The sequence below is a fragment of the Drosophila pseudoobscura genome, chromosome X, assembly GCF_009870125.1.
Source record: "Drosophila pseudoobscura strain MV-25-SWS-2005 chromosome X, UCI_Dpse_MV25, whole genome shotgun sequence".
Classification (NCBI taxonomy): Eukaryota; Metazoa; Arthropoda; class Insecta; order Diptera; family Drosophilidae; genus Drosophila; species Drosophila pseudoobscura.
The window spans coordinates 63485361-63508837 of record NC_046683.1 but is presented as its reverse complement, the minus strand read 5'-3'; the positions used below and the strand labels follow the sequence as shown (position 1 = coordinate 63508837).

Genomic DNA, 23477 nt, shown 5'->3' with positions numbered 1-23477 from the left:
TTACAAAAGTTAATTGCCGACGCGCGTAACAGCAGCCTTTATTGTTGTACGCCAGTGCCACGCCCACAGTTGCCACATCGAGTGGCACAAACGCCCCCAGCCTGTACAACGAGTAGGAGGGCAATTAACAAACATTATTGACTCGAATTGGAGGAGGGAGGGTGGAGGAGGAGGGAGGAGTACCAGTGGCAGTCCATGAGTCCATGAGTCGTCCATGAGTACAGTCCTGTTTCAGTTGGTGGCACGGCGGCACTTTGAAATGCTAATGAAATTGCCTTTTAAAGTACGATGTAAAAAAAATGAAGCACAATCAGGAATGTCCTGCTCGGTCCTGCCCAGCAGAAAGTCTCCCTTTTTTTTTGCTTTTGCTTTTGCTTTTTGTTTAATTGATAAATTGATTAAATTGCAAAAAGAGCCTTAATTGCATGCCAAGTGAGAGTCAGCAGTGAGGCCACATCATGTGGCAACACATACACACAGAGAGAGAGAGAGGGGGGGTGCAGGGGCCTGTCCTTTTTGGCAAATTGCATTTAGAGCATTGTTCCCAGCGGGGGTAGGGTGAGGGGCGGGGGGGTTTGTTAATGCGATGTATTTTGTCAGCATTTCAAGTGTCGCCGCATCAGCTTTGCTTTCAATTGGATTTTTGGCTTTTGTCTGGCCGTCGACCAATTTCCAGGATAAATTACTGATTTACGTCCATTGTCTGGCGCTCCTTCGTTTAGTTACATTCTGCGGAGGTCAATGAGGGGGGGGGGGGGGGGGTCGAGGCACAATCCATCTCCAAACGGAAAACCTACGAGCGAATGGCAGGACTTTTCACGACGCCTCATAATCATGGGCGATCCTCTTTTATGGCTGCAAAATAAATCCTTTGCCAGCTCAACACTTTCTTGATTTGGTCAGTAGTTTTAGTAGCACCCCAAACTCCACCCCCCAGCCCCCCAAAAGCTATAAATGGGATTTACAGTTCTCGGGGAATCGTTTAACCAAAAGATGTATCCCCCAGATACGACGAGTGGCTCTCAGTGGTTTTTTTTTGCCAACTTTCGTGCATCTTTGGCTCCTTGTTTTTTTGGTCACTTTTTTTCCATATCTTTGCCTCACTTTCTGTCTTGTATTTTCCACTTTTTCTATGTCATTTTTTTTTCGTTTTTCTCCCCCTTTTTTCTCCTCTTTTTTATTTTTCTTCTCCTCTTTCTTTATTCCTTTTTTTTCTTTTTTTCTCCTCTTTTTTTTCTTTTTTTCTCCTCTTTTTTTTCTTTTTTTCTCCTCTTTTTTTTCTTTTTTTCTCCTCTTTTTTCTTTTTTTCTCCTCTTTTTTTCCCCTTTTTTTTACCAATTTATTGCATTTATTCGATGAAGTTTTTCCCTCCTTTTTTTTGTCTTTTTCTCTTCTTTTTTTTCTGGTTTTGCTTTGATTTAATTTAGCCTCTCTGCTGCTTTCTAACCCCTTCTTCCCCCTCCCTCTCTCTATCTCCCTCACTCTTGCTGCTCTCGCAATTTGCGGGCTTTGTTCAATTGGCTTTTCTCTTGTCGCAAGTCCTGTCCGACTAGTGTTCTCGCCTTGTCCTGTCCTGTCCTGTCCTGTCTGTCACTCCGCTGCGATGCGATGCGTCAGCAGTACGTACTCCTCGCATTTCTGTGGCGCTTTCTTTCGAATAAATCACCCGAGAAATAAACCCAAAGTAAAGTGTAGGAAAACTTAGTTTAAAGTTTTTCCAGGGCAGGGACAGGGGCGGGGGCAGGGGCAGGGGCGGGGGCACGGGCAGGGCCATGTGGTTGTTGGCTTTTCAATTTTCCACATAATGGAAATACTCTCATGCATAATGCTACCCCGCTCTCTCCCAATCTCCCTCTCTCTCTCCCGCTAAAGCTAATGCTGATGTGGATGTTGGCAACTCTGGTCTTTGTGGTTGCCATTCTCATTGCATAATGTGCAGAAAAGCGCTTCCTTTTGGGGGGCTGTGTGTGGTTTATGGGGAACATATTTTATTGATTGCATGTCCATCTACTGCCTCCCCCAACTCCTCCCCCCCTCCGCCTCCCCCCTTTCATGGACAACGTGTTTTGGCACAAGTTTATGAGATTTCCTTCGCTCTTTCCACCCAAAAATCATTCGAAAAGTCTTCTGTTCTTTCATTTCTTATGGCAGACGCAAATAAATTGCTTATTTGTAGCGACAATTTGCGGTAATTTTGTGATTTGCGATTTGGGGGTGCGGAGAGGGGGGAGTGCGGAGTGGGGGGGTGACATCATCCCTTGGGAGTGGTCGTGGTCGTGGTCGAGGGTGGATCTATCTATCCCTTGGGTTCATGTCGTATTTGCTTTAGCTATTAATTAAACATATTTGCTGCTCCTCCGCTCCTCCCCCCTCCCTCTGGCTCTTCCATAATTCATTTTGTTTGTGGACAACTCTTTGGGGGGGAGATATTTGTGGGGCTTTTCCTTGAAACTAAGTGCCTAAATATAGAGCGACGGGAAGCAGCCTCTCGCCCCAAAAAAAAAACGCTGTAAAGTTCCAAGTTCCAAAGGTTTTTCCGGAATTTGAGGCACAGGTTTTCCACGTCTTTCGCTTTTTTAAAAGGCCCTGAATTCCATCTCTGTGCCCCACTCTGCTTGATTACAATTTATTGACTGACTTGAATGCCGCAAAAAAATTCATGGGTCCAGCAGGAGTGGGGCCCTCGCCACGCCCCACACCCCACGCCTCACGCCCACTTGTATGCATATCGTTAGCAAATTGCAGGCTCACCAGGAAAGGCATCTAAAACCCCATGGAAAAGAGGCGTGGCGAGGGGGGGGGGGGGGGGCTAAAAGGGGTGTATGTGTGTGTGTAAGCTAATATCCAGCCAATTTCCCTTCTCGTTTCGCGTTTTTTCTGCTTTGGGCCTGCGGAAAAACCAGGTAGAAGGCTGAAGCTACCTGGCTGGTAATCTTGGCCAAAACACTGACTGGGCCTGGCCCTCGTGCTGGGCGCCTTTTGTGTTTCCGTTTTGGAAATTAGAAGCCACTGTGCCACATGCCCCGCCTCTCTGATGTCCTGCCATGCCGTCGTCCTCCCCTTTTTTTTGGTTTTTTTGGTTTTCGAGTGCCATATAAATTTGTACAAAAGCTTAGGCAATTTTTTTCGTGTGGCCCTGTGTGCCAGAGCTTCGACTCTTCATTTGCATATTCGACACATTCGAAAATAGCCTCGAAAATGGCGTCCACTCGTGACTCCTTTCCCCTCCCTCCTAAGTGCCAGAGAGCCCTTGGGAGCTTTAAAGGGGGCAGAGGGGGTGGGAAAACGTATCCCCATAAAGGTTTAATTTGATAAATTTTGACAAGGAACAAAACCGGAAAACATTTGCAGCCAGAGAAAGGCTGAAATCGAGAAAAGTAAGAGTCCTGCGGGATCCCACAGGCACTCGGCCACAAAGAGCCTGGCGAGGGGGGTCTGAGGACCCTCTGCTCAAAGAGGGGTCGCCTAAAACTGTCCGCAAAAGGGTGTGTAAAACTGTAAAGTGGAGGCAAAACCACTCGAACGTTTAAGGATATTGACAGGGGAATGCGCAGGGCAGGGGAATGACCGAGGTAGACGTGTGAATGGCAATTGTGTGACCACAGGAATTAGTGTTGAAAACTCTGTGTGAGAAATCCCCCTCAATGAATGCTTTCTTTGGTTCTTTTTTTCTTGCAGCAATTTCCCGCGAAGATGGCGACGAGTCGACGGCGCACCATCATCACCATCATCATCATCATCATCGCGGCGGCCATGGCGGGCATCATAATCACGGTAACAAAGTTCCATACAATGGCTACAATTCGGAGGAATATCTGGATCGTCTCGAACCGAATGGCAATATACCCGCTGATAAAACAAATTGCAGATATGGAGGTAAGTCCTTGTCCATCATTCAGATTTTTGGGGCGCAAATTCTCTCGGATTTTTGGGTAATTTATTGCCCTCCGCTTGTGCCCATAATCTCTCATTTAGGCAGGGTGGATGGAGAGGCAACTAATTTAATGATAAGATGTCTCGTCTGGGCCTTTGCTGGCATTAATTTATGCCTGCCACTGCCACTGCCACTGCCTCCATCTTGTGTCCTCCCCATTGAAGAGACGCGTGTCTAATTATGGAAGGATCTTTTGCCTCTGTCGGGGAATACTTTCTTCTATTGGAAGGAACCTACCTCCCCCTTCCCCTTCCCCCTCCTCTCCTCTCCCTCCCTCTCTGTACTCCCCTCTTCTCTGCTTTCTGCTGGCAATTTATCAACGTTTTGTGTCTCATTTAGCTAATGTCTCTGTTTCTGTTTCTGTCTCTGTTTTCTCGTTTCTGTTACATTTCATCGCCCAGCGCCTTATCTAAAGGGAAAGCATTTCCCCATTTTCACTTATCATCGCTGTACACTGTTTTCACAGTTCTTTGCTCATAATTGTAAATTGCAATTTTATGCAAACAATGGAGTGGAAAAACGAGAGGAGGAGAACGACTGCCCCACCACACCCCTCCCCCCATCCCCCATCCCCAATGATAAGCCTTGTGGAATGTAATGTAATGCTTTTCATTTGCTGTGGCTCCCTCTGCTACTCCAGAGGGTCCTTCTCCAGTGGCTCCTTCTCCTCCTGCTGCTCCTTCCCCTCCTGCTGCTCCTCCTCCTGCTGCTCCTCCTCCTGTGGCTCCTCCTCCTCCTGCTGCTCCTTCCCCTCCTGCTGCTCCTCCTCCTGTGGCTCCTTCTCTCCCTGTACTCGAAGCTGTTGCTTCTTGTTTTGCTTCTCGTTTTGTCCTTGCAAAACAGGGCGCCACTCGACTTGCAGCGATTCCACCACCCTACCTCCCTACCTCCCTTCCTCCCCCACTCCCCCTCCCTCTCTCTCGAGGAGTGTATATCCCCTCTGAAGCAGCGTATATCCTTTGTTAGCCTGTCTAGGCAATGTTTCGGAATCGGGCCATAAAACAACGGAAATGAAAATATTAACAAGCAAATGCACAGCAAAAGCAACAGCCACGACAGCTCCAAAAGGGGAATTATTCATAACCGAAATGGGGAAACGGGGGGGAAATGGTGAAGGGGGGTGGGAAATGCTCTGCATGCTCCATATATCTTTACCGCTTGCCATTATTGTTCCACAGCCCCCCACAGGAGGTGCCGCTGGAGTCCCCTCCCCTTCCCTCTGTGGCATTCTTTCAAAGTTATGCACTGCTTGACATTGAACTAATCCCCACCGCCAGGTGGTGTGCTTGTTGCAGCCGTGACTCGTGACAAAACTATTCCCGTGAAAGGGAAACAAACGCAAGTTTGACACACAAAAAGGCGGCGGCAAAAAGTTCTTCAAGTATTTATTTAGTTGGAAAACAATGTGACGGAATAGCCCATGGAAAAGGGCAAAGCAGAGAGCAAGGTTAGCCCTTGAAAAATATTCCCCAAATCCATAACAAGCTGCAAATTCCATCAATCCAATGGACCCTGTAAATTCCCAGTAAATGTGCCACGAAATGTGGTACCATTTGTTCGATATGGAACACTAATCCTCCACTTGTACATATAATATGGAATCTAGGGATACTCTGGGCCCGGCCCTTGCCCTGCCCAAGGCAGGCACTCTGTTGGCGAGTACTTTTTAATTCCCTTATCCATCAAAATCAATTCCTGTGCCACTCGCCCACCCCCCCATCGCCCACCGCCCACTGCCCAAGCAATCATAAAGTTATACAAGGCACAATAAATTATAGAGAGTTGTGAAAGCATTCCAGAGTTGGCGCAGGGGGGAGGCCCCCCCCACATTCCCTGGCAACAAAAAGCAATTTCAGTTTTTCATGCTCTGCTCCCATTTTCTGTGCTGCTGTTGTTCTGATTACATGATTTATAAGTTATCTTCAGTTGTGGAACAACAAATTGTGTGTCGTGGGGGGGGGGGGGGTGTTCTGGGGGGGAAAGAAAATCCAGTCAGGATATACGCAATTTATGTTGAAAACTCTCACAAAAGATCATTGTTTATATGCGCAAATTATGGCACAAAATATTTCTAAACAAAATTGTAAAAAAAGAGGACAAGAGAGGGGCTGGGGGGGGTGTAACAATTATGCGTGAAACATAAAAAAAAATTTATGCACACATTTCCGCGTATTTAATTTTTGCAAAAATAGGGAAAAAAAGGAGGAGCAGCCAAGATTGGTGGCAGATTGGGGTGCAGATGCCACCTGTAAGCTGGTTTTATGGGGCACTACCCCAGGCTACCCCCCTGGCCCCCACCTGGCCACCCCCTGGCCCCCAGCTGGCCACCCTCTGGCCTCCCCATGCCCACCCCAGGCCACCCCCTTGGCCACCCCCTGGCCACCCCCTGGCCTCGCCCTGGCCAACCCTAGGCCACCCCCTGGCCACCACCTGGCCACCCCTAGGCCACCCCCTGGCCACCACCTGGCCACCCCCCTGTTCGCCTTGCGTATAAATCCTTTTAACGCTTTATTTGGCTTCTGACGCGCTTTCCTTGCCGTTTCCTCTGCCTCGTGACTGGGTTTTTCCCTTTTGGGTCCTTTGTTTATTCTATATTTTCTTTTTCCTTTCTCCTCTCTGTGCGTTTGTTGGTTTTTAATGCCGCTTCCGTTTGTACCTCTTCCCTCGCGCCACCCCTTTTTTTCCGGCTTGGATTTTTACCCTGTCTATTGTTTTCTTTTCTTTTTTTTTGTTGCCCCTCGGCGAGTGCGTTGCTCCTTGGTTAACTGTCTGTGATTTAAATTTATTGGCAAAATACTTAAAGAAAATCCTCTTGTTTTTGGTGGCACTTTCTTCTGGCATTGGGGGTGCGGTGGAGCGGTGGGGCGGTGGGGCTGTGGGGGGTGGCTGGTGTTTACGCGCACAACCCTTTGACAATTTTCGGTTTTGTTTTCTCGCCTTTTATTTGCCAGCGTGTGGAGGGGGAAGGGGGAGGGGGGCAAGGTCCTTGCGCGGTCTATTTGGGGGTTTCTTTGCGGTTCATTTTCAAAATTCTAACTGGCAGCCGCGGAATCCCTGCACCGGCATTCATGACGGCTGTGGGGGCCCCCCTTCCCACCTCCTGTTCCCTTCCCCCACTTCCCACCCCCTTCCCCCTTGCCCCCTTGTCAGATTTCGTTGCAGTTTATTAACCAACGGAAAAACATGTCGCCTTCTTTTACTTTTGTGGTTTTTCTTCTCTTTCTCTCTCTCTCCCTCTCTCGCTCTGCTGGCTTTTCCCCTTTTTCCTTTTGATGTCATCTTGCGTGGAACATTTTCTTCTTCTTCTTTTTTTTTTTGGTTTCGGACTAATGAAGCGACTTATGCAATGACATGGAAAATTTGCGGTTCACATTTTTTCTTTTTCGTTTGATTTTTCTCTCCCTCTCTCTCTCTCTCTCTATCTCATTTTTTTTTTTTGAGTGTTTTTACGGCCACTACACAGCATTTGCATGACGCCTTGAGGGGGTAGAGGGATGGAGGGGAAGTTCATCAAAAGAGCAAAAGGTTTTTGCGAAAAGGGGGTGTAGGGGGGCGTGGGGGCTTTGATAAATGAAAACTTTGCTAATTGGCTTTGGCGAATGTTGTGCGGAATGCTAAAAAGTTGCCACAGTTTGGGGCTTGCCAGCAAGGGAGGGGGGCAGGGGGGGTAAATACAAAGAAATAACCATTTTGTGGGGTCTGCGGCTGAAGCTGGCAATTTGCTTCGCGCGAAAAGTAGAGAAAACAGCGATTTTTGGGTGAAGAATGGAAGTGGGAAGGAAACCAATGAAATATTCCATAATTCTGGTCAAATAGATCATCAAATGGAAAGAGGTTAAACGGAGAACTGGGTATCGCGTATTCATTTGTAAGTAGAGCCGCGGTCCTTGCCGCAACACCCAGTCTTTGGATGCTAGGAGGCGGCGAAGGCGGCGGCTGCGGAGAACTGAGTAGAGCCGCGGCCCTTGCCGCTCGTTAGCTCTGAAAATGAAGATCCCTCTAGGACTTGGAAGCCAGGAGGTGGAGGCGGCGGCGGAGAACTGAGTATCGCGCCTTAATTTATAAGTAGAGCCGCGGCCCTATCCGCATCTCTCAGTATTTGGATGCTAGGAGGCGGCGGCGGCGGAGAACTGAGTAGAGCCGCGGCCCTTGCCTCTCGTTAACTCTGAAAATGAAGATCCCTCTAGGATTTCAATGCCAGGCGGCGTTCCATCAACCAAAGAGCAGTGTTTTTTTGCTAAACCACTTTAAGGCGATCATAAAGGATACCCCAGAGGCGCACAGATACCCCGTTCGTCCCGGGGCCCTGTTCAGCCCCATAAGTAATGCAATCAATTCTCTTTTGTGAAACTTTTCTCTGGCCAAGTGACCAAAATGAATGAAAGACTGAAAGACTAAAAGACTTTATAATAATCCAAGTCTAAGACCAAGTCCAAGCTCCCCCGCGCCCCAAAACTTTTGGCTTACGAATGCCAATTTCCACCATTGTATTGCTGCAGCCCCAAACCGCCCCCCACCCCCACTCCTTTGTCCACCAAAAGAAAATTGTCCAGAAAATATATGTATTTTGAGAATTTCATTCGCTTGCCACACCGCTTTATGCATACTAAGCTCATTATTGGGGCAAGAACTTCTTCAGGACACGGAACATCCTTTCGTCTCCTGTTCTGGTGTTCTTTATTATTTCTTAACCGAAAGGGCGGGTCTGGCAAGGAAAAACTTTTTAATAGTGGCCTTTCAGCAATGGCCATGCCCCCCAGCACTCGCCACCGCCACCGACCCCGCCCCCGCCCCCGTCTCGGTAGACAATTTGATGAGCATTTTTTTTTTATTTTTTATATATTTTATTGCATCTCTTGCTGTGCGGCGGCTAACAATGCCCCATGGCCAGTGGGCTGTGGGCTGAGGGCTGAGGGCTGTGGCATGCCCCCAAGGCAGACATTATGTCTGGAGCCGAAAGTAGCACAATATTAAAATTTCTCGCTTGTCATTATGAATTCTTTGGGAAAACCCAAGCCCCTCCCCCAACAAGGCAATAAAAAAATATAAAAAGCGCCTTTTCCCCTTAGCCTTTAAGTTGTTAATGGGTCGAGGGGGGGTGGGTTGAGCGTGTTGCAATCAGCATTCATTTTGAGTGACAGCTGAAGTATCCATAACGTCATCGAGGGAGGACGATGCCCGCCCAGCCTCAGGCAGAACCCACAACAGAATTAGGATTCATAATATGACAAAGTGCTGGGCTTTGGGGGGGGATTGTGGAAATTGTAACTAAAGGTTGCGTCCTGTGCCAACTGATATCCTTGTAACACATTTGGACAGACAGGACACGGCATAGCTATGGCAGCTGCAGCTCGAAAATTGTGGTTGAAGGTGGAAACCAACCAACTCCATGCCACACACACACACAGACATTCGTGTGTGTATCGGTCCACAGGGAACGAGCGTGTAAGCAGGCGTCTACCCCCACACCGTCCCACCATGCCTGTGCCCCATTGCTGTGCCTCATTCCAATGATTCCAATGGATCCTGGCTGTGTCATGTGCCTGTCCTGCACACAGACAGAGAGAGAGAGAGAGAGATAACGCTTCCTGACAGAGCCTTGGGGCAGCGTCCGCACATCGCCACCCCACATGCCCACCCCATTCCGCTGTAGCCCTGGCCGTTGGTCTACCTATGGCCTACGCATTTCATTTTGGTCAGCCAACGGACTCCGGAGCTCTCGGTTCCAGTTCCAGTTTCCGTTTCCGTTTCCTTCCTGCCTTGCCACACGACCCGCACGCAGACTACTTCAAATTTTGATTGTCATTTACGTGACGGGGCATACAACACGAGTGTGTGTTCGGGTCTCCATCTATCCATCTATGGGTTCTTCGATGTGTGTCTGTGTGTGTGTGCAAATTATTCCCATTACGTTTTTGGAGGGCCTGCATTTCAAGTTGATTGTCGTTTACATTTCGAAGAGCCCCAAATAGGCAGCAGCAGAAGGACAGGCGGCAGCAGCAGCCCCACAACAACCGATAAGATACAAATAGTGGGTGTGACGCCGAACGTGGAATGTCTTGATTGAGTCCTGGCATAGGCCTCCTCCTGTCGTCCGGCAATCGAGCAAATGTTTCGTTGATTTATGCGATAATTCATCGATCTAAAATCGATTATTTATGCAATCGAATGCATGAATCGAGTGAATGAATGATGAATGACAGGCGACAGGCGTTAAAACTGTTCTTCATTGCCGAGATACATTTAGCCCATTAAAATGCTGCTAGTCAATCAAGTAATCGATTAAAAATCAATTTATCGATAGCCCAAATGAATGAAGGACTCCCTGGGGAAGGGTATGCGCTACAGAGAGAGGCCTATTCCCTATTTACTGACCAAACAAACATCTCTTTTGAATGCGTATCGAATGCCGTTTTGTCCTGTGAAATTGTCTACGTGTCCTTTGTGGGCAGGCCTGGCTGCAATCCGCTCAATCGTTTTGGGTGTGTTATTGCTCCATTTTTTTTTTGTTCCCCCCCCCCCCCCCCCCCCCCATCATTTTGTGGGGCAAACAATGACGCGTATGATGGAGCGTGTGTGTGTGTGTGTTTTCTGACAAACAACGGGATGATATATTGCAGTGGCAGCAGACGAGTGCCACGCCCAGTGCCTTTTGTTTGCAGTTGCCGCAAATCAGTGGCCAATAACCAGGAATCTGGAATCCTGGTGGATCCTGGCCACTGGTTACTGGCTCCTGGTTCCTGGTTCCTGTTTCTGGATGTGGATGTGGATATGAATGCCCCACGGCCATGTCTCCGGCTCGTTGTTTATAGAGAGCAAACCTTTTGAAGTTAATTAAAAACGAGTTGGAAAGATGGGATGGTCCTCCGTTCTGTTTGTCTGTTTTTTTTTCTCCTCCTTAAATGATTTTTACGAGCAAAGTTGTAAAAATATTATTGATAAATCTTCGTTTTATAACAGGGGAAAACCCATTTATTCCCCCACCATTTTTTTATAGCTTATTAATATTTCTCAGTGATTTCATTTCCACGGCAAATAAATTGGATTCCTGTTCCGTACATCTTCCAAAGGGGGCAGGAAAGGGGATACATATCTCTTCATAGCTGTGCAACTATCCTTGGCCGTATCCCTGCTGCATTTCTCCCCAGAGAAATCGTATTAGAAATCAATTCATTTCATTTCTATTGTGCAATTTCCGTTTCGTCTTAGAGAAGCAGCAAAAAAAAGAAAAGTAGCCCCCAAAAAGGTGGAGAACGGAGCGAATGGGAGTGGGGGATGGGGGCCACAAATTGAGGTTGTAAATCTTCTGTGATGGAGCCATTTGTGGCCAATCAATTGGCGATAAAGGCTCTGCTGTGCTGAACTTGACTTAGTCTTGCTTACATCCCACAGGATACGGTATTGCAGGATGTTTCTTGTTGGGGAAACGTAGCTAATGATATCCCCAAGACTGAAGGGGAGTCTTGCCCCTCCTGCCTCAGGCCCTAAATATTTGCAGGCACTCCGCACCTGCCACAGTGTTGCACAATGCCTGGCGTTTAGTGTGAAATTTTTCACGCCCCTTCGTTCTCGGCATTTTCCACTCTCTGTGGCGGCGGCAAGCACTTCTTTTTCAAAAATTGCGCACATAAACTAATTCCGCATGCATGAAATGGCTTTTATAGAAAAATGAGAAAAGTGGCAGTGGCAGTGGCAGTGGCAGAACCGCAACGTGAAGCGTGCAACGTGCCACGTGAGTAGCGTCCCGTCACGGGGCATCCGTTAGGGTTAAGTTGCAAGTGCGTCCGTCCGTCTGTCCGTTCGTCCGTCCATCCTGCTAATTGTGTCACAATGATGAGCATCATTTTCAGCGCTCTTTGCCCAGGACAAAGGAGTGCCGCTGAAAAGCCAGGCCAGGCCAGGCCAGGCCAGGCCAGGCCAGAGAAAATGGGGGGGGGGGGGGGAAATGCCAGCCTTCTGGTTGCTGGCAGACAGGAAATTAAGCATACGCCATGTGTGCCACGTGGGCCATGTGTGCCACTAATTTTCCGTTAGTAATTTCATTTCAAGCCGCCGCTTTTCCTGCCCTCCCCCTGCCCCCCAAAAAAAAACCCCACTTTGAGGTGACGCCAGAGCGTTGATTGCTTTAAATGTGAGAATGCTTCTCATTCTCATTCCCGCTCCTATTCTCCCACCGAAAGCCACTCATTTCCCGTCTCCGAAACGAAAAAGCCACTTTTTACCCTTTTCTCCTTTTCTCCTGCGAGAGAAAGCCACTCTTTCGCTTTTAATTACCATCAACGTCGGCATTTGTCTGGTCTGGCATTTCGGTTTGGTGCCTTCAGCCTTCTTAGATTTTTAGCCCTTTGTCTTTATTTTTTGGGAGCGGCGTCGGCGCTTTGCCGTGCGATTTTCTTAGCCAATTTAAATGTCTACACATGCAGAGTGTCTGACGGGCGAAAAAGCTGCGGCAACGCCACCCTTCTGCAGACAAATCTGCTGTCATATGTTGCTGGAAAGGCGCCTTCCTACCCGTTGCCGAGCCCGATTCCTGGCAGACATGATGAATGATGCCCCACCAATTGTTGCGCTACCCTTTTACAGCGAGAGGGTATGGTGATTTTGAGAATGTTTTTGGCCGGCAAGCCTATGGAATTACGTGAGAAGGTATATGAGGGTATAGCTTTGCTGTTTTGGTGGATAAATCAATCTAAACTTTGGATACCTAAGATTCTTACATACAAACAAATGTTTGTACACATGTTTAGATTCATAATCTGAGCAGCCATAGCAACAAGCATTCAAAAAAAGCTTTGCCTGCAGCAGCGAGAAACGATCGGTTAGCGCAGGCCCGAAACGAAGCCGAGCGCGCTCATCGTGCATGTTCGTGCTTGGTCATTTGCTCGGACTCAAGGAACATGATCGATCGCGCTTGTGAGCTGGCTGTTGCTTTGCCTCTCTCTCTTTGGGTGCTTCTTTTGCGCTCGGAATGACGTCAGGTTTGATGGTCGAGAAAGAGAGCGCGCTGCCAGAGTCCAGCCACCACTTTGTATAATTTCATTATCGTAGGGCGCTCTTCGTACTTGTTCGGGCGTGGGCTGTCGGTTGGAATGGACTTGCTCGGGCTCAAGGAACATGATCGATCGCGCTTGTAAGCTGCCTGTTGCTTTGCCTCTCTGTCTTGCGGTTCTTCTTTTGCGCTCGGAATGACGTCAGGTTTGATGGGCGAGAAAGAGAGCGCACTGCCAGAGTCTAGCCACCACTTTGTATAATTTCATCATCGTAGGGCGCTCTTCCTGTTTGTTCGGGCGTGGGCTTTGGGTTCGAATGCACTGGCTCGGGCTCAAGGAACATGATCGATCGCGCTTGTGAGCTAGCTGTTGCTTTGCCTCTCTGTCTTGCGGTTCTTCTTTTGCGCTCGGAATGACGTCAGGTTTGATGGGCGAGAAAGAGAGCGCACTGCCAGAGTCTAGCCACCACTTTGTATAATTTCATCGTCGTAGGGCGCTCTTCGTACTTGTTCGGGCGTGGGCGGTCGGTTGGAATGCACTTGCGCCCGAGCTCAAGGAACATGATCGATCGCGCTTCTGAGCTGGCTGCTGCTTTGCCTCTCTGTCTTGCGGTTCTTCTTTTGCGCTCGCAACTACTGAGGGCGAGAAAGAGAGCGCGCTGCCAGAGTCCAGCCACCACTTAACAAATGTATTTACATACATACATACAAATGTAGGTGTACGGTTAGGGTATCTTAAATTTCGGCCTCCATCAGGCTGTATATGGATTTCCTTCAATTGTTTCTCTGCTTTTGTTTGCGAATTACAAACAAATGTCTAATAGAAAGAAAACTCTCGCTACGAAAACCCCCACCCCCCACCCCACACACATGAGGCACAAAAGCAAACATTTTGACATGACAGACAGGCAGGGGAGGCAGTCAGGCAGGCGCATATCAGGGCACTATAATATGTATTCCCTATAAACGTTAAGCGATTTCCACTCTTTTCCGCTTTCCCTTCGATGTGGAGTACGGGAAGGGGAAGAGGAGGAGGAGGAGGAGCTGGGGAGCAGCGAAGTAAAGTAATTTGTATGTAATTTGTTAAGTAATACACACATTTTTCCCCGGGAGTTTTGTTATTGTTTGTCTGGCTGTCTCGACCGGATGTGGCTTTTCCTTCGCTTCGTTGGGGCAGGAAAGAGAGGGAGAGAGAGAGAGCGGAAAAGTTCGAACGAGGAAGGATTTGTACTCCTTAATTACGAAACATCAAAGTGGTCCGAAGAGTTGAGTCTGTTGTTGAAGTCTTAAGCCGGGGCGAGTGTGTGTGTGCCGCATGCCACATTGGGGGGCCATTGATGTGGCAACAATCTCGGTGGCCCGTCCGTCCGTCCGTCCGTCACTCCATCAAGTGTTTCGGAATCTAACACATTCCGGGCACAGCCTCTAATAGAGTCTTTACTCCGGTCGTCCGCTGCCGATTAAATTGATGCATGCAACATGTGGTGGAATGGGTAATTAATTCAACGAACACTCCCGGTGTTCAGCAAAAAAGGATCAGGTCCCCCCAATGGATCGGACCTTCGTGTCAGCAATTAATATTTTGCCACGTTTTCGGGCCGTGCCATGCCGTGCCGTGCCCCAAACTGGAAATTGTTTGTACGTGTTCCGTCGGACCTTCCCTTGAGATGAGAGTTTTTCGTCTTAATTGGAAATTGGTGCTACTTTCTTCCCCATTCGGGGCATCGCAATCGATTCGGATGTGTCTGCTGGCTGGAGCTGGAGCTGGAGCTGGAGCCTTTCCCCGGGGTTTGAGTAATTGAAAGACAATCAAGTGACAAGTCGTCGTCCCCCCACCGAAAAAGAGTTGTGTCCTTCGACACAGGGAGGGATCCCCACACACGAATCAATTTACGAGCTGTACTTTCACCATATTTTCCGCTCTTTTGGCCACAATAAATAAAGGCAGTAATTGGAAGTGATGGAAGGATGGATACGGCAACCGAAATCTCTAATCAAATGTCAATTCCTTATTCAATAAAAATCCAAAACATACGAGAGAAAGCACTCGCTTTCGCTCTGCACAAAAACAGAAGCAGAAACAGAAAATAAGTATACGATAGAGTAAATCTTTTAACGACTTTTACGACTGTGACTGTGGCTGTGGCTGTCTTTTCCTGGCGTTTTCTTTCCCCTTTTATGGCTTTCCACATTGTCCTGGCTCTGGCTCTGGCTCTGGCTCTGGTTCTCTCCTGGCCATGTCCAAATGTCCAACGTGCTTGTGTATAAGCCATTAAATGTGCCCCACAGCACAGCTCCCCCTCTCTCACCCCCCTCTCTGGTTGTTTGGCTTTTCCTTTTCCTGTTTTCGGCCAATTATTACGCGCGATTTATGCTTTTATTTGTCAGGAAAAGTTCGAAAGACCAGCCAAAGTTCAGAGCTCATGAAAACGAGTGGCAAACACACTCATAATTGATTGTAAATCATCAAATCAGGGTCATATTTTGATCAACTTTTGCCCATGACTCGTTTTGTGGCACATCAAAAACGGGGGGCTTGGGCCTGGGCTTTTCCTTAGTTTTAACCTCTAATTTTTGTTACCTTTTTGTTAATTTCCACTTTTTTACGCCTCTCTTTTCTTTTCCCTTTATTTTTTTGTTTTTTCTTTGTTTTTCAGCCCAAGAATCTGCGAAAAATGATAGTAAGAAACCACAAGGTAAAATGCTTTTTATTACACTTTTACATTACATTTTCCTCCTTTATTCTTCCTTATTTGCTTTGAGAATAGAAACTTTTTAATAGTTTTCCTGGACAGCAATTTAAATTGTCATATTTTATGCGCCAAAGCCTTCAGAAAATGCCATTAAAATGGACGTCAAGCGGAGTCTCAAGTCAAGCTCCAAGCTACCCCCCACCCCCCCTCAGATTCCCTCTGATTGTTGTTCCATTAGAGGAATATCCTCTCCTCTGTGGATAAATAGTCCTGGGATATGCAGAGTGTGCAGGCGACAGCCAAAAGTAATGACAAAACGCAGCGGGCTATCGTTTTCATTCGCATATTGAGACACAAGGGAGGGGTGGGGGGTGGGGGGCAGTCTCCCCCACAAAAGGTTGTCATCTCTTCCGTAATTGAATCCTTGGCCGAAAACTATAAATTCTCTCAAATGGTAAACAAGGATAGGAAAACTTTTTTCAGGCCTGGGAGCCGGGCCATTAAAATATGAACTTTTTGATTGAGATTTCAGCAGGATTTAGGGAATATTTGGGTGGAGGGAGGGGGGGATTCTTTGGGATTTCGAAATGTTTTAAATGGCAATTGAAAATGTAATTAAGTTTTTTTGGGTTAAGAAAAAGCTTTACCAAGGGCGTAAAGTGGCCTAAAATGTATGAGATTTATTGAGATTTAATGATTCATGATTTTAAACCGATTTCCAGGCCATGTATTGCACTTTCTGTTTAATTGCTGCAGCAATTAAAAAACTCCAAAATTCAAGGCAAAACTTTGCCCACAATTGAGAGAATATTCGAACAGTATTTAGTAGATTGTTTTTGGGCTTAAACTTTGATTTTCTGAGTAATTTCTAAATTTCCTAAAAATGTTTATGGCCCCCCCAAACCCCCTTTTCATGGTTGAAAAAGCCAGGAGGAGAGCCCCAAAGTAAATATTTGAGGATGCAGCATTGCAACACCCTTCCCCGTCCCCATTGCCGTCCCTCTCGCACCCAAAAAAAGGACTGCTGCTACCCTTAGATCCCAGTCGATTTCTGGCTGCGCCTGTCTGGTCCTTGTCCTGTCCTTGTCCTGTCCTGTCCTATGTCCTGTGTCCTCTGCTCTGCTCTTCTTTGCTGTATTGTAATTGAATTCTACAACAACACAATAAATTTTAGACACTAAACGGAAAACGCAATGAAGGGAGTGGGTGGAACCGGGCTAAAAAGAGGGCTAAAACGGCTGCCAAAACGTGCAGACAGACAGTCGGTGGGTGGGGGGGGTGGGTTGGTAGACGGGTGGGAGGCGAGAGTTCGATGCAGTAAAAAGAGAAAATTTAATTTCTTGCCTGAATAATAAATCACAAACATAAACAGCGGCACACAAGGGGGCTGCTAAAAGGAAGGGTGGAGGGAGGGGACGGTTAGATGTCGCCAGATAAAGGCTCCCACCCCCACACCCCCTTAGTCCCTCTTTTTTTTTGGTCGGTGGAAGGCAATTCGAAATTCGTTGTCGATGGCAGTCGACTCGGTGGCTCGGCGCTCTGTCTCCGGTCTCTCAAGGGTTGCCTCGGCCAGAGTTGCCATTGCACTTATCAAAATGTCATTTCCGGGCGGGGTGGGGGGGCAACGGAAGTGGGCAGTAGGAGTGCGGCGGCGGAGGGGGGTGGGGGGAGCGGAAGTGTCGACTTTCGAGTGTCGCTTTATTAAATTTTTACGCAAATGCACGGCACGCGGATATGAATAACAACAACATACATACGTACGTACACACATAAGGACACTAAATGTGCTGCACACACATATGGGATACAAGGATCTCTGGCATATAGTAAATTTGAACAAAAGGGAGGCCTTGCCTCGTCCTTATGCAAATGAAAAGTAAAAACTTTTATGTCCCCAATATTTATGCATTTTTACGAGGAAGAGTGCGAGTGCGAGTGGGGCGTGGCTGTGACCCACTCAGCAACAATCCGCGCTGTGATTTCCTCTCATTCTTTTTTATGACATTTCCAGTAGTTTCCCGTAGCCCCGCCCCAGACAGCCTCCAGGGGGGGAGCGAAACGGAACATAAATATTGTGGCAAAGCCAAAAAACAAATAGCAAACAGAAATTACAATAATATGCAATAATGCAAAAGGACAACAGAGGGGAAGGTCCTTCCACACACGGCCGAGAGATTGTACACGCTGGCCCATGTGTCTGCCTGTCCCATGCGTGGCTTTAAGTCACAGCAGGACGTGACATCCTTGCATAGCATTTGCATAACTATATCAACAGAGAGACAGGCGGCCAGACCAGACCCAGGGACCAGCAGGAGGAGGAGGAGCAGCGGCAGGAGCAGAGGCAGGAGCAGCGGCAGGAGCAGAGGGAGGAGCAGAGGCAGGAGCAGAGGCTGGAGCAGAGGGAGGAGCAGAGGCAGGAGCAGAGGGAGGAGCAGAGGCAGGAGCAGAGGCAGGAGCAGAGGGAGGAGCAGCGGCAGGAGCAGAGGCAGGAGCAGCGGCAGGAGCAGCGGCAGGACTGGGACGACCAGGAGGAGCAGACATCAGCGAGTGCCAACGCGCGGACACCAGAATCTGAATACTCCCCAGTCGTCCCTGTCGCCCCTGTCGCTCCTGTCGCTCCTGTCGCCATAGCTGCCTCCCTGGCGCTCCTGGTCCCCCTCTCCCCATCCCTGGTGCTATTTTTATCACAGTTCTCTCTCTCTCTCTCTCTGTGTGTTTTTTTTTTTCCTGCCAACAACTCGCGACGCGACGCTTTTCCTTGATGCGCTTGCATAATTTTCATTGTTTTCATTTTACAAGCGAATTTCCCCCAAACTTATCTTTTAGTTTCCTTCGCGGCACTGCACTGATTTTCTGTTTGCATTTCAAACTCTTTCTTGCGGTGCAGTAAAACTTTATGCGAAAGGCGTGACGATAAAAACACTCGAAATACTCAAAAAGGTTTATGGCCACGAAGGCGAAAAAAAGGTTCTAGGAGACCAGACCAGACCAAAAGTGTGTCACGAAAGGCCACAAAGATCTTGAAGCTCCCCTAAAAACCCCAAGAACTTGCTTCAAAACTAAAAAATTTAAGACCATCTTACAGGGGTCTTTTGTCTGTGGCTCTTAAGTTTTCCACTTAATCGCCCTAATTCGCTTCAACGCACAGAATCGATGGGAATATCTTTATATGTGGAATGGCCATATACTCGTAACAATAATCGCCATTGATGACCCGAAAAATCCAATGCCAAGAAATGGAAACTCGCGCATTTCCATTTCCTTTAGCCCCTCCCGCCGCTCCCCCCTCCCGCCGCTCCCCTATTGACACACACTCGCAGTATCCAATTATCGTTGCCAAATGCTGCTGCTCGCTGACATTTGCTGGCTGCTTGGGGCACTCACACACACACAAACACACACACACAAACACACACATATGAGCATTTCAATTTTAGAAGTTTCTAATATGCCAAAAGAGAGAGAGACAGAGAAAGAGAGAGGGGGGTACAGTCCCTGCGGCACTCCCTCTCTCTCTCCCACTCTCTCTCTGCTATTTTTCGTGAATTTTACAGGCACTTTTCCAATGCTCAGTCAATTTTTGCAAATCAAATATCTGCGCTGCCCCACTCTCCCCCCCCTCTCCTTCCCTCTCCCCCCTCCTGCTGCGCCTTCTTTTCGCTGATTTGCCAGGAAAACCGATGCCAAATGCCATTCCACTCGACTGGCTAGACGACGGCATCGAGAAGAGGCATTTGCCATGCGGAATATCTATTGAAGTTTTTCCTTTCCTTTCGTTTTATTTGTCTTCATTTATGGCCTCTCCTCGCATATTGCCTGGCAATTTAATCGGCTATCAGGACACACACACACACACACACACTCGTACCAGGATATTCGTTGGCTTCAAACATCCTTAGATCATCATCCATCCTTGTGTCTCCTCCGCCTCCACCTCCGCCTCCAACCCCTTTGTGCGCCCGCTGAAAGTTTTTCTTTTTCTACAATCAGCTGCTGTTGAATTTTTAATTTTTATGTTAGTAATTTTTCAGCATTTTCTCTCTCTCTCTCTCTCTTTGAGGGGCGTAAAAAGGAAAAGGAAACGCGTTTTGCCCCCCGGAAGAACATCTTGCGCGGGAATATTAAATTTTTTATGCTTTCGGCCGTAGTCGAAATGGAAATGGAAAAATAAGAATAAGACTAAAGTTTTGCACAACGAATGGGGATACGAGGGGGAGGGGGGGAACGGGGGAAACATGTTGCGAATCCCAAAGTACTGTGGATGGATGGGGGAGGATGCTGGAATATGTACTCGAATGTGTGTTATATTTTCTTTTATAGTTATGTGTGTCTCGGGTGCTGTTCGCCTTCAATCCTTAAAGGGATCAAATCTGTCTCCTATCGCTTTAAGGACGTAATATACACGGCACACAGAGAGTGCAGCGAAGCCGGGCGAGCCACTCCGCTGGAAGTTTATTATATAAATATTTCAAATGAAAGCAGATGCACCTGCCACCTGCCTGGCACCTGGCATCGAGCATCGAGCATCGGTGGGCACCTGCCTCCAGACCAGACTCTGTTCTGTGTGTGGGGAAAAGCAAACATAATTTAAAATGTAATTAGTGCTCAAATAGAAAACCAAACAAACAGTAGAGAACAGAACAGAAGAGACCCACGTATACGTATTCCGTGTTGCCATTGGGGCTGCGACTCTGACGGCGACTGGGGGGGGGGCGTGGCTGTTGAACCTCGCCCCAATGGCAAACAGAACCAGAAGCCAAATGCTGTTCCACGCAAAGTCAATGAATGAATGGTGGAGAGCAGGCAGCAGCAGCAGGCAGGCAGCAGCAGGTTACTAGGTGACCCAGTCCCATCGACACCCCTGGACACACACCTGTCTGTGCCTGTGTGTGTGTGTGTGAGAGGCGCCATGGAGCCCTGGAGGAGAACTGCAGAACTTTGTCCTAGACCAACTTTTTAGCAGCTGCCGCCGGTGCCGCTGTTGCCACTTCTGTGGCTTCTGCTGCTTTTGAAACATTTTATTATAACGAGCAAAAGGTGCAGCAGCCTGCCCCATCTGCCCCATCCACCGATGGGGGGTCTCCATTCCATTTCAAGGTTGTCTGAATACGATTTTTTGGACCACGAAAAAGATCTGTGGACTCTGCTTCATTATATTCCACGAGTGTATTGATGATGTGCATAATAAGGGTGGGGTAGGGGTGCGGTGGTGCGGGGGGGGGGGGGCCTCTCGAAAGTTCAACTTTTGTGCTCATTATGGAAATGCGGAATGGCATACTTCTAGGACTTCCCTGCACTTGAAGGAGCCAGCTTATCCACTTGTACGGAGTCCCTTGTAAGCCCCCTGTTCTCCGTCCGGGGGCTGGGGGGTGTCCACTAATTTGGTTTTTAAGTGGTTCTGCTGCTCATTAAGCTGCCCTTTTCCTTTGCCTTTCCTCCATTTTCTTCATTTTTCCATTACGTTTCGTTCACCTTTGCTCCGGCACTTTGCTCACGGATTCCCTTTCTCTGGTTATTTTGCAGACTGGCGCAGCACGGACAGCACCGACCATCACGATCGCGTCCAGAGGCAGCTGTCCGTCTCCTCCGACAGCAAGCTGCTCGACGAGGACATCCGCGAGGAGATGAAGTACCATTCGCATGTGGTCATGCGTCCCAAGAAGCCGCCCAGACCCAAGTCCGAGGTGTTCCTCAACAAGCAGGATCCGCATCCGCGACGCAAACGCTTCAGTGCATTTGGTGTAAGTATCATACCCGTCTCCTCCCTCTCTCTCTCTCTCTCTCTCTCTCTCTGCACCCCAGCATAACGGCGGACCGAAAAACTGTTGCATACTTTCGCTTCAATGCCGGCACTTAGAATTCCCAACTGGTTCTGGCCGCACGGCCATAAGGCGACGGCTTCGGGCCCAGCTAAAGTATTATTGAAAATTTTTAATCTCTTTGAAATTTATCTTGGTGGGACCCTTTTGTCAAGGCAATTGAGTGTTCCCGATACGAAATGCATTTGAAATTGGTAGCTAACTAAAGTTTTGTACTAAAAGTAGTGGTTTTTACTAAGAGTGGTGTTTGTGGGCAACGTTTTTGCCCTCCTAAAGGCCCTTTGAGGACTGTTTGTGCCCAAAAATACTACTAAGAGTAGTAGAAATCAGTGTAATTTGTAGTACTGGCTATGCCAAAGGTTTCAATTATGGACTCTGAAAGAGGAAAAGGACCCTTTAAGGGCCTCCAAAGTGTAGAGTACTCTTGAAGGAGGACATTTCATCTATCAATTTAGGATTTAAAGAGTCTCTTACATGGAAATTGTACACCTCAATGGGTATTTCTTACTTTTCTTTTTCATTCATAAGTACAATTACGGATTATCTTCAACTTTTTCTGCATATTTCGAAATAAACTTAAACCAGAATGATTTCGCGTTGAATTTCTTGCTGCTGAATGGCTTCAGCGATGCAGGATTCCTAGAGATCCATAGCCAAAGAGACCACTAATCAGAGTAATACATATGTAGGAGTATATCCACATTCCAGTGTGCAGTTTCTGGAATTAAATCAGATATATTCGCACAAAGGAGCGTGTTCTTCAAAGGAAGACCTGAACCAAAGAGATATACCTCCCCCACAAAAAAAAAGCGGGTGTGAAATTACAAAAACGTTTCAAATTCATTCCCATGTATGTGTTTGTGTGTGTGTGTGTGTGAGTGTATGTGTGTGTGTGTCTCCCTGCCACAGACACCCTGTGCTCCTGTGGGCATTCATTTCCCTCTCTGATTACATCATGCTCTAAAGCAACAACAACAACTAACTAACTTTGTTAATTAATTAACGAAAACATGATACATTTTGCACTTTTCCCCACAGGGCGACTCCCCATTCGGGAAACAGGAGGCCTACGTCAAGCTGGAGCCACTGGGCGAGGGATCCTATGCGACGGTCTACAAAGGATTCAGCAAGTGAGTACAGCCACACCCCAGACAGGAGCAGAGGAAGTCCTGCTTTTTGGGGTCGCCATGTCAGTGGGTTAAATAAAAAATGATTGTCGGTCGTGAGCCAAACCAAACCGAAGCTTCCCCTCCATGATGGACCTCGCTTCCCTCCATGATGGACCTCGCTCTACAAATGGGTAGAGAAGTAGAGAAGAATTCAGGCAAAAACTGTGTCATTTTGGCCTGATTTATAAGCTAGTTTCAGTGCCCCCCGTCCCAGGGCCCGTTTTGCATTCGTTTTTGTGGCTCTTTCTCTGGAGTTGGGTCTCCATTACGCAGTGGCATTTCTTTGTCCCCGTTGGCAGACTCATTACAAAGCCAGAGACGCAGAGAGCCGGAGAGCCATGCAAATGTGGCTATCAATCAAGTGGAGGGTTGGCCCAGAGCCCACAAGGAAGGAAGGATGGATGGAAAGATGGATCCATGTGGGTCATGGGATGCAGTGCAGCCTTCTACTACTCCCTGTTTTCTTTCTCTTTTTTTGTTGTCCCCAATTGTTGTTTTGGCCCAGCTCCAGGACACGCACTTTTCTGTTGAAAACTTCCTGCCCCACAATTGAGTTGACTTTCATTCCCCCCTTGCCCTCTCCCTCATTGTCCTGTTTCCTTCCTTTCTGTAAGGGCAACTCCCATACCATGTCGTTGGCTTTCTTTGAGCCCCAAACCCAACTCCTTTCCTTCTCTTAGCAACCCATCCTTCTCGCCCATCCCCGCATTTCTGGTCAAAATGCTGCCTCATTTGCGCCTCGTCTGGCTCTGATTTCTTTGGGAATTGGAGTTGTGAGAGGCGATGGAGTGGAGTGTTCTAACCATTCATAATTTGACAAATGAGCCTGGAAAATGTGTGCAAAAGGTGGAAGCCGGGACAGGGCTTCGTCAC

At 47.8% G+C, this 23477-nt stretch overlaps 1 protein-coding gene and 1 non-coding gene across 7 annotated transcripts in view; both read left to right on the top strand.

Annotated features, from left to right (window-relative positions):
• Eip63E (cyclin dependent kinase Eip63E) overlaps positions 1-23477 on the top strand; it is a 112868-nt gene that overhangs the window by 81514 nt on the left and 7877 nt on the right. For 4 of the 6 annotated variants that reach the window (XM_001352832.4, XM_033385505.1, XM_033385503.1 and 1 more), the window contains 4 exons: positions 3679-3876; positions 15581-15619; positions 21140-21357; positions 22474-22565. In XM_001352832.4, coding sequence (XP_001352868.4) covers positions 3679-3876; positions 15581-15619; positions 21140-21357; positions 22474-22565 — 547 coding nt within the window. The remainder of the gene's footprint in view (positions 1-3678; positions 3877-15580; positions 15620-21139; positions 21358-22473; positions 22566-23477) is intronic. The other 2 variants (XM_033385504.1, XM_033385507.1) reach the window with 1 other exon arrangement.
• LOC117185262 (U7 small nuclear RNA) lies at positions 21542-21608 on the top strand. Its single transcript, XR_004470838.1, has one exon. It is a non-coding gene; the product is annotated as a U7 small nuclear RNA (small nuclear RNA).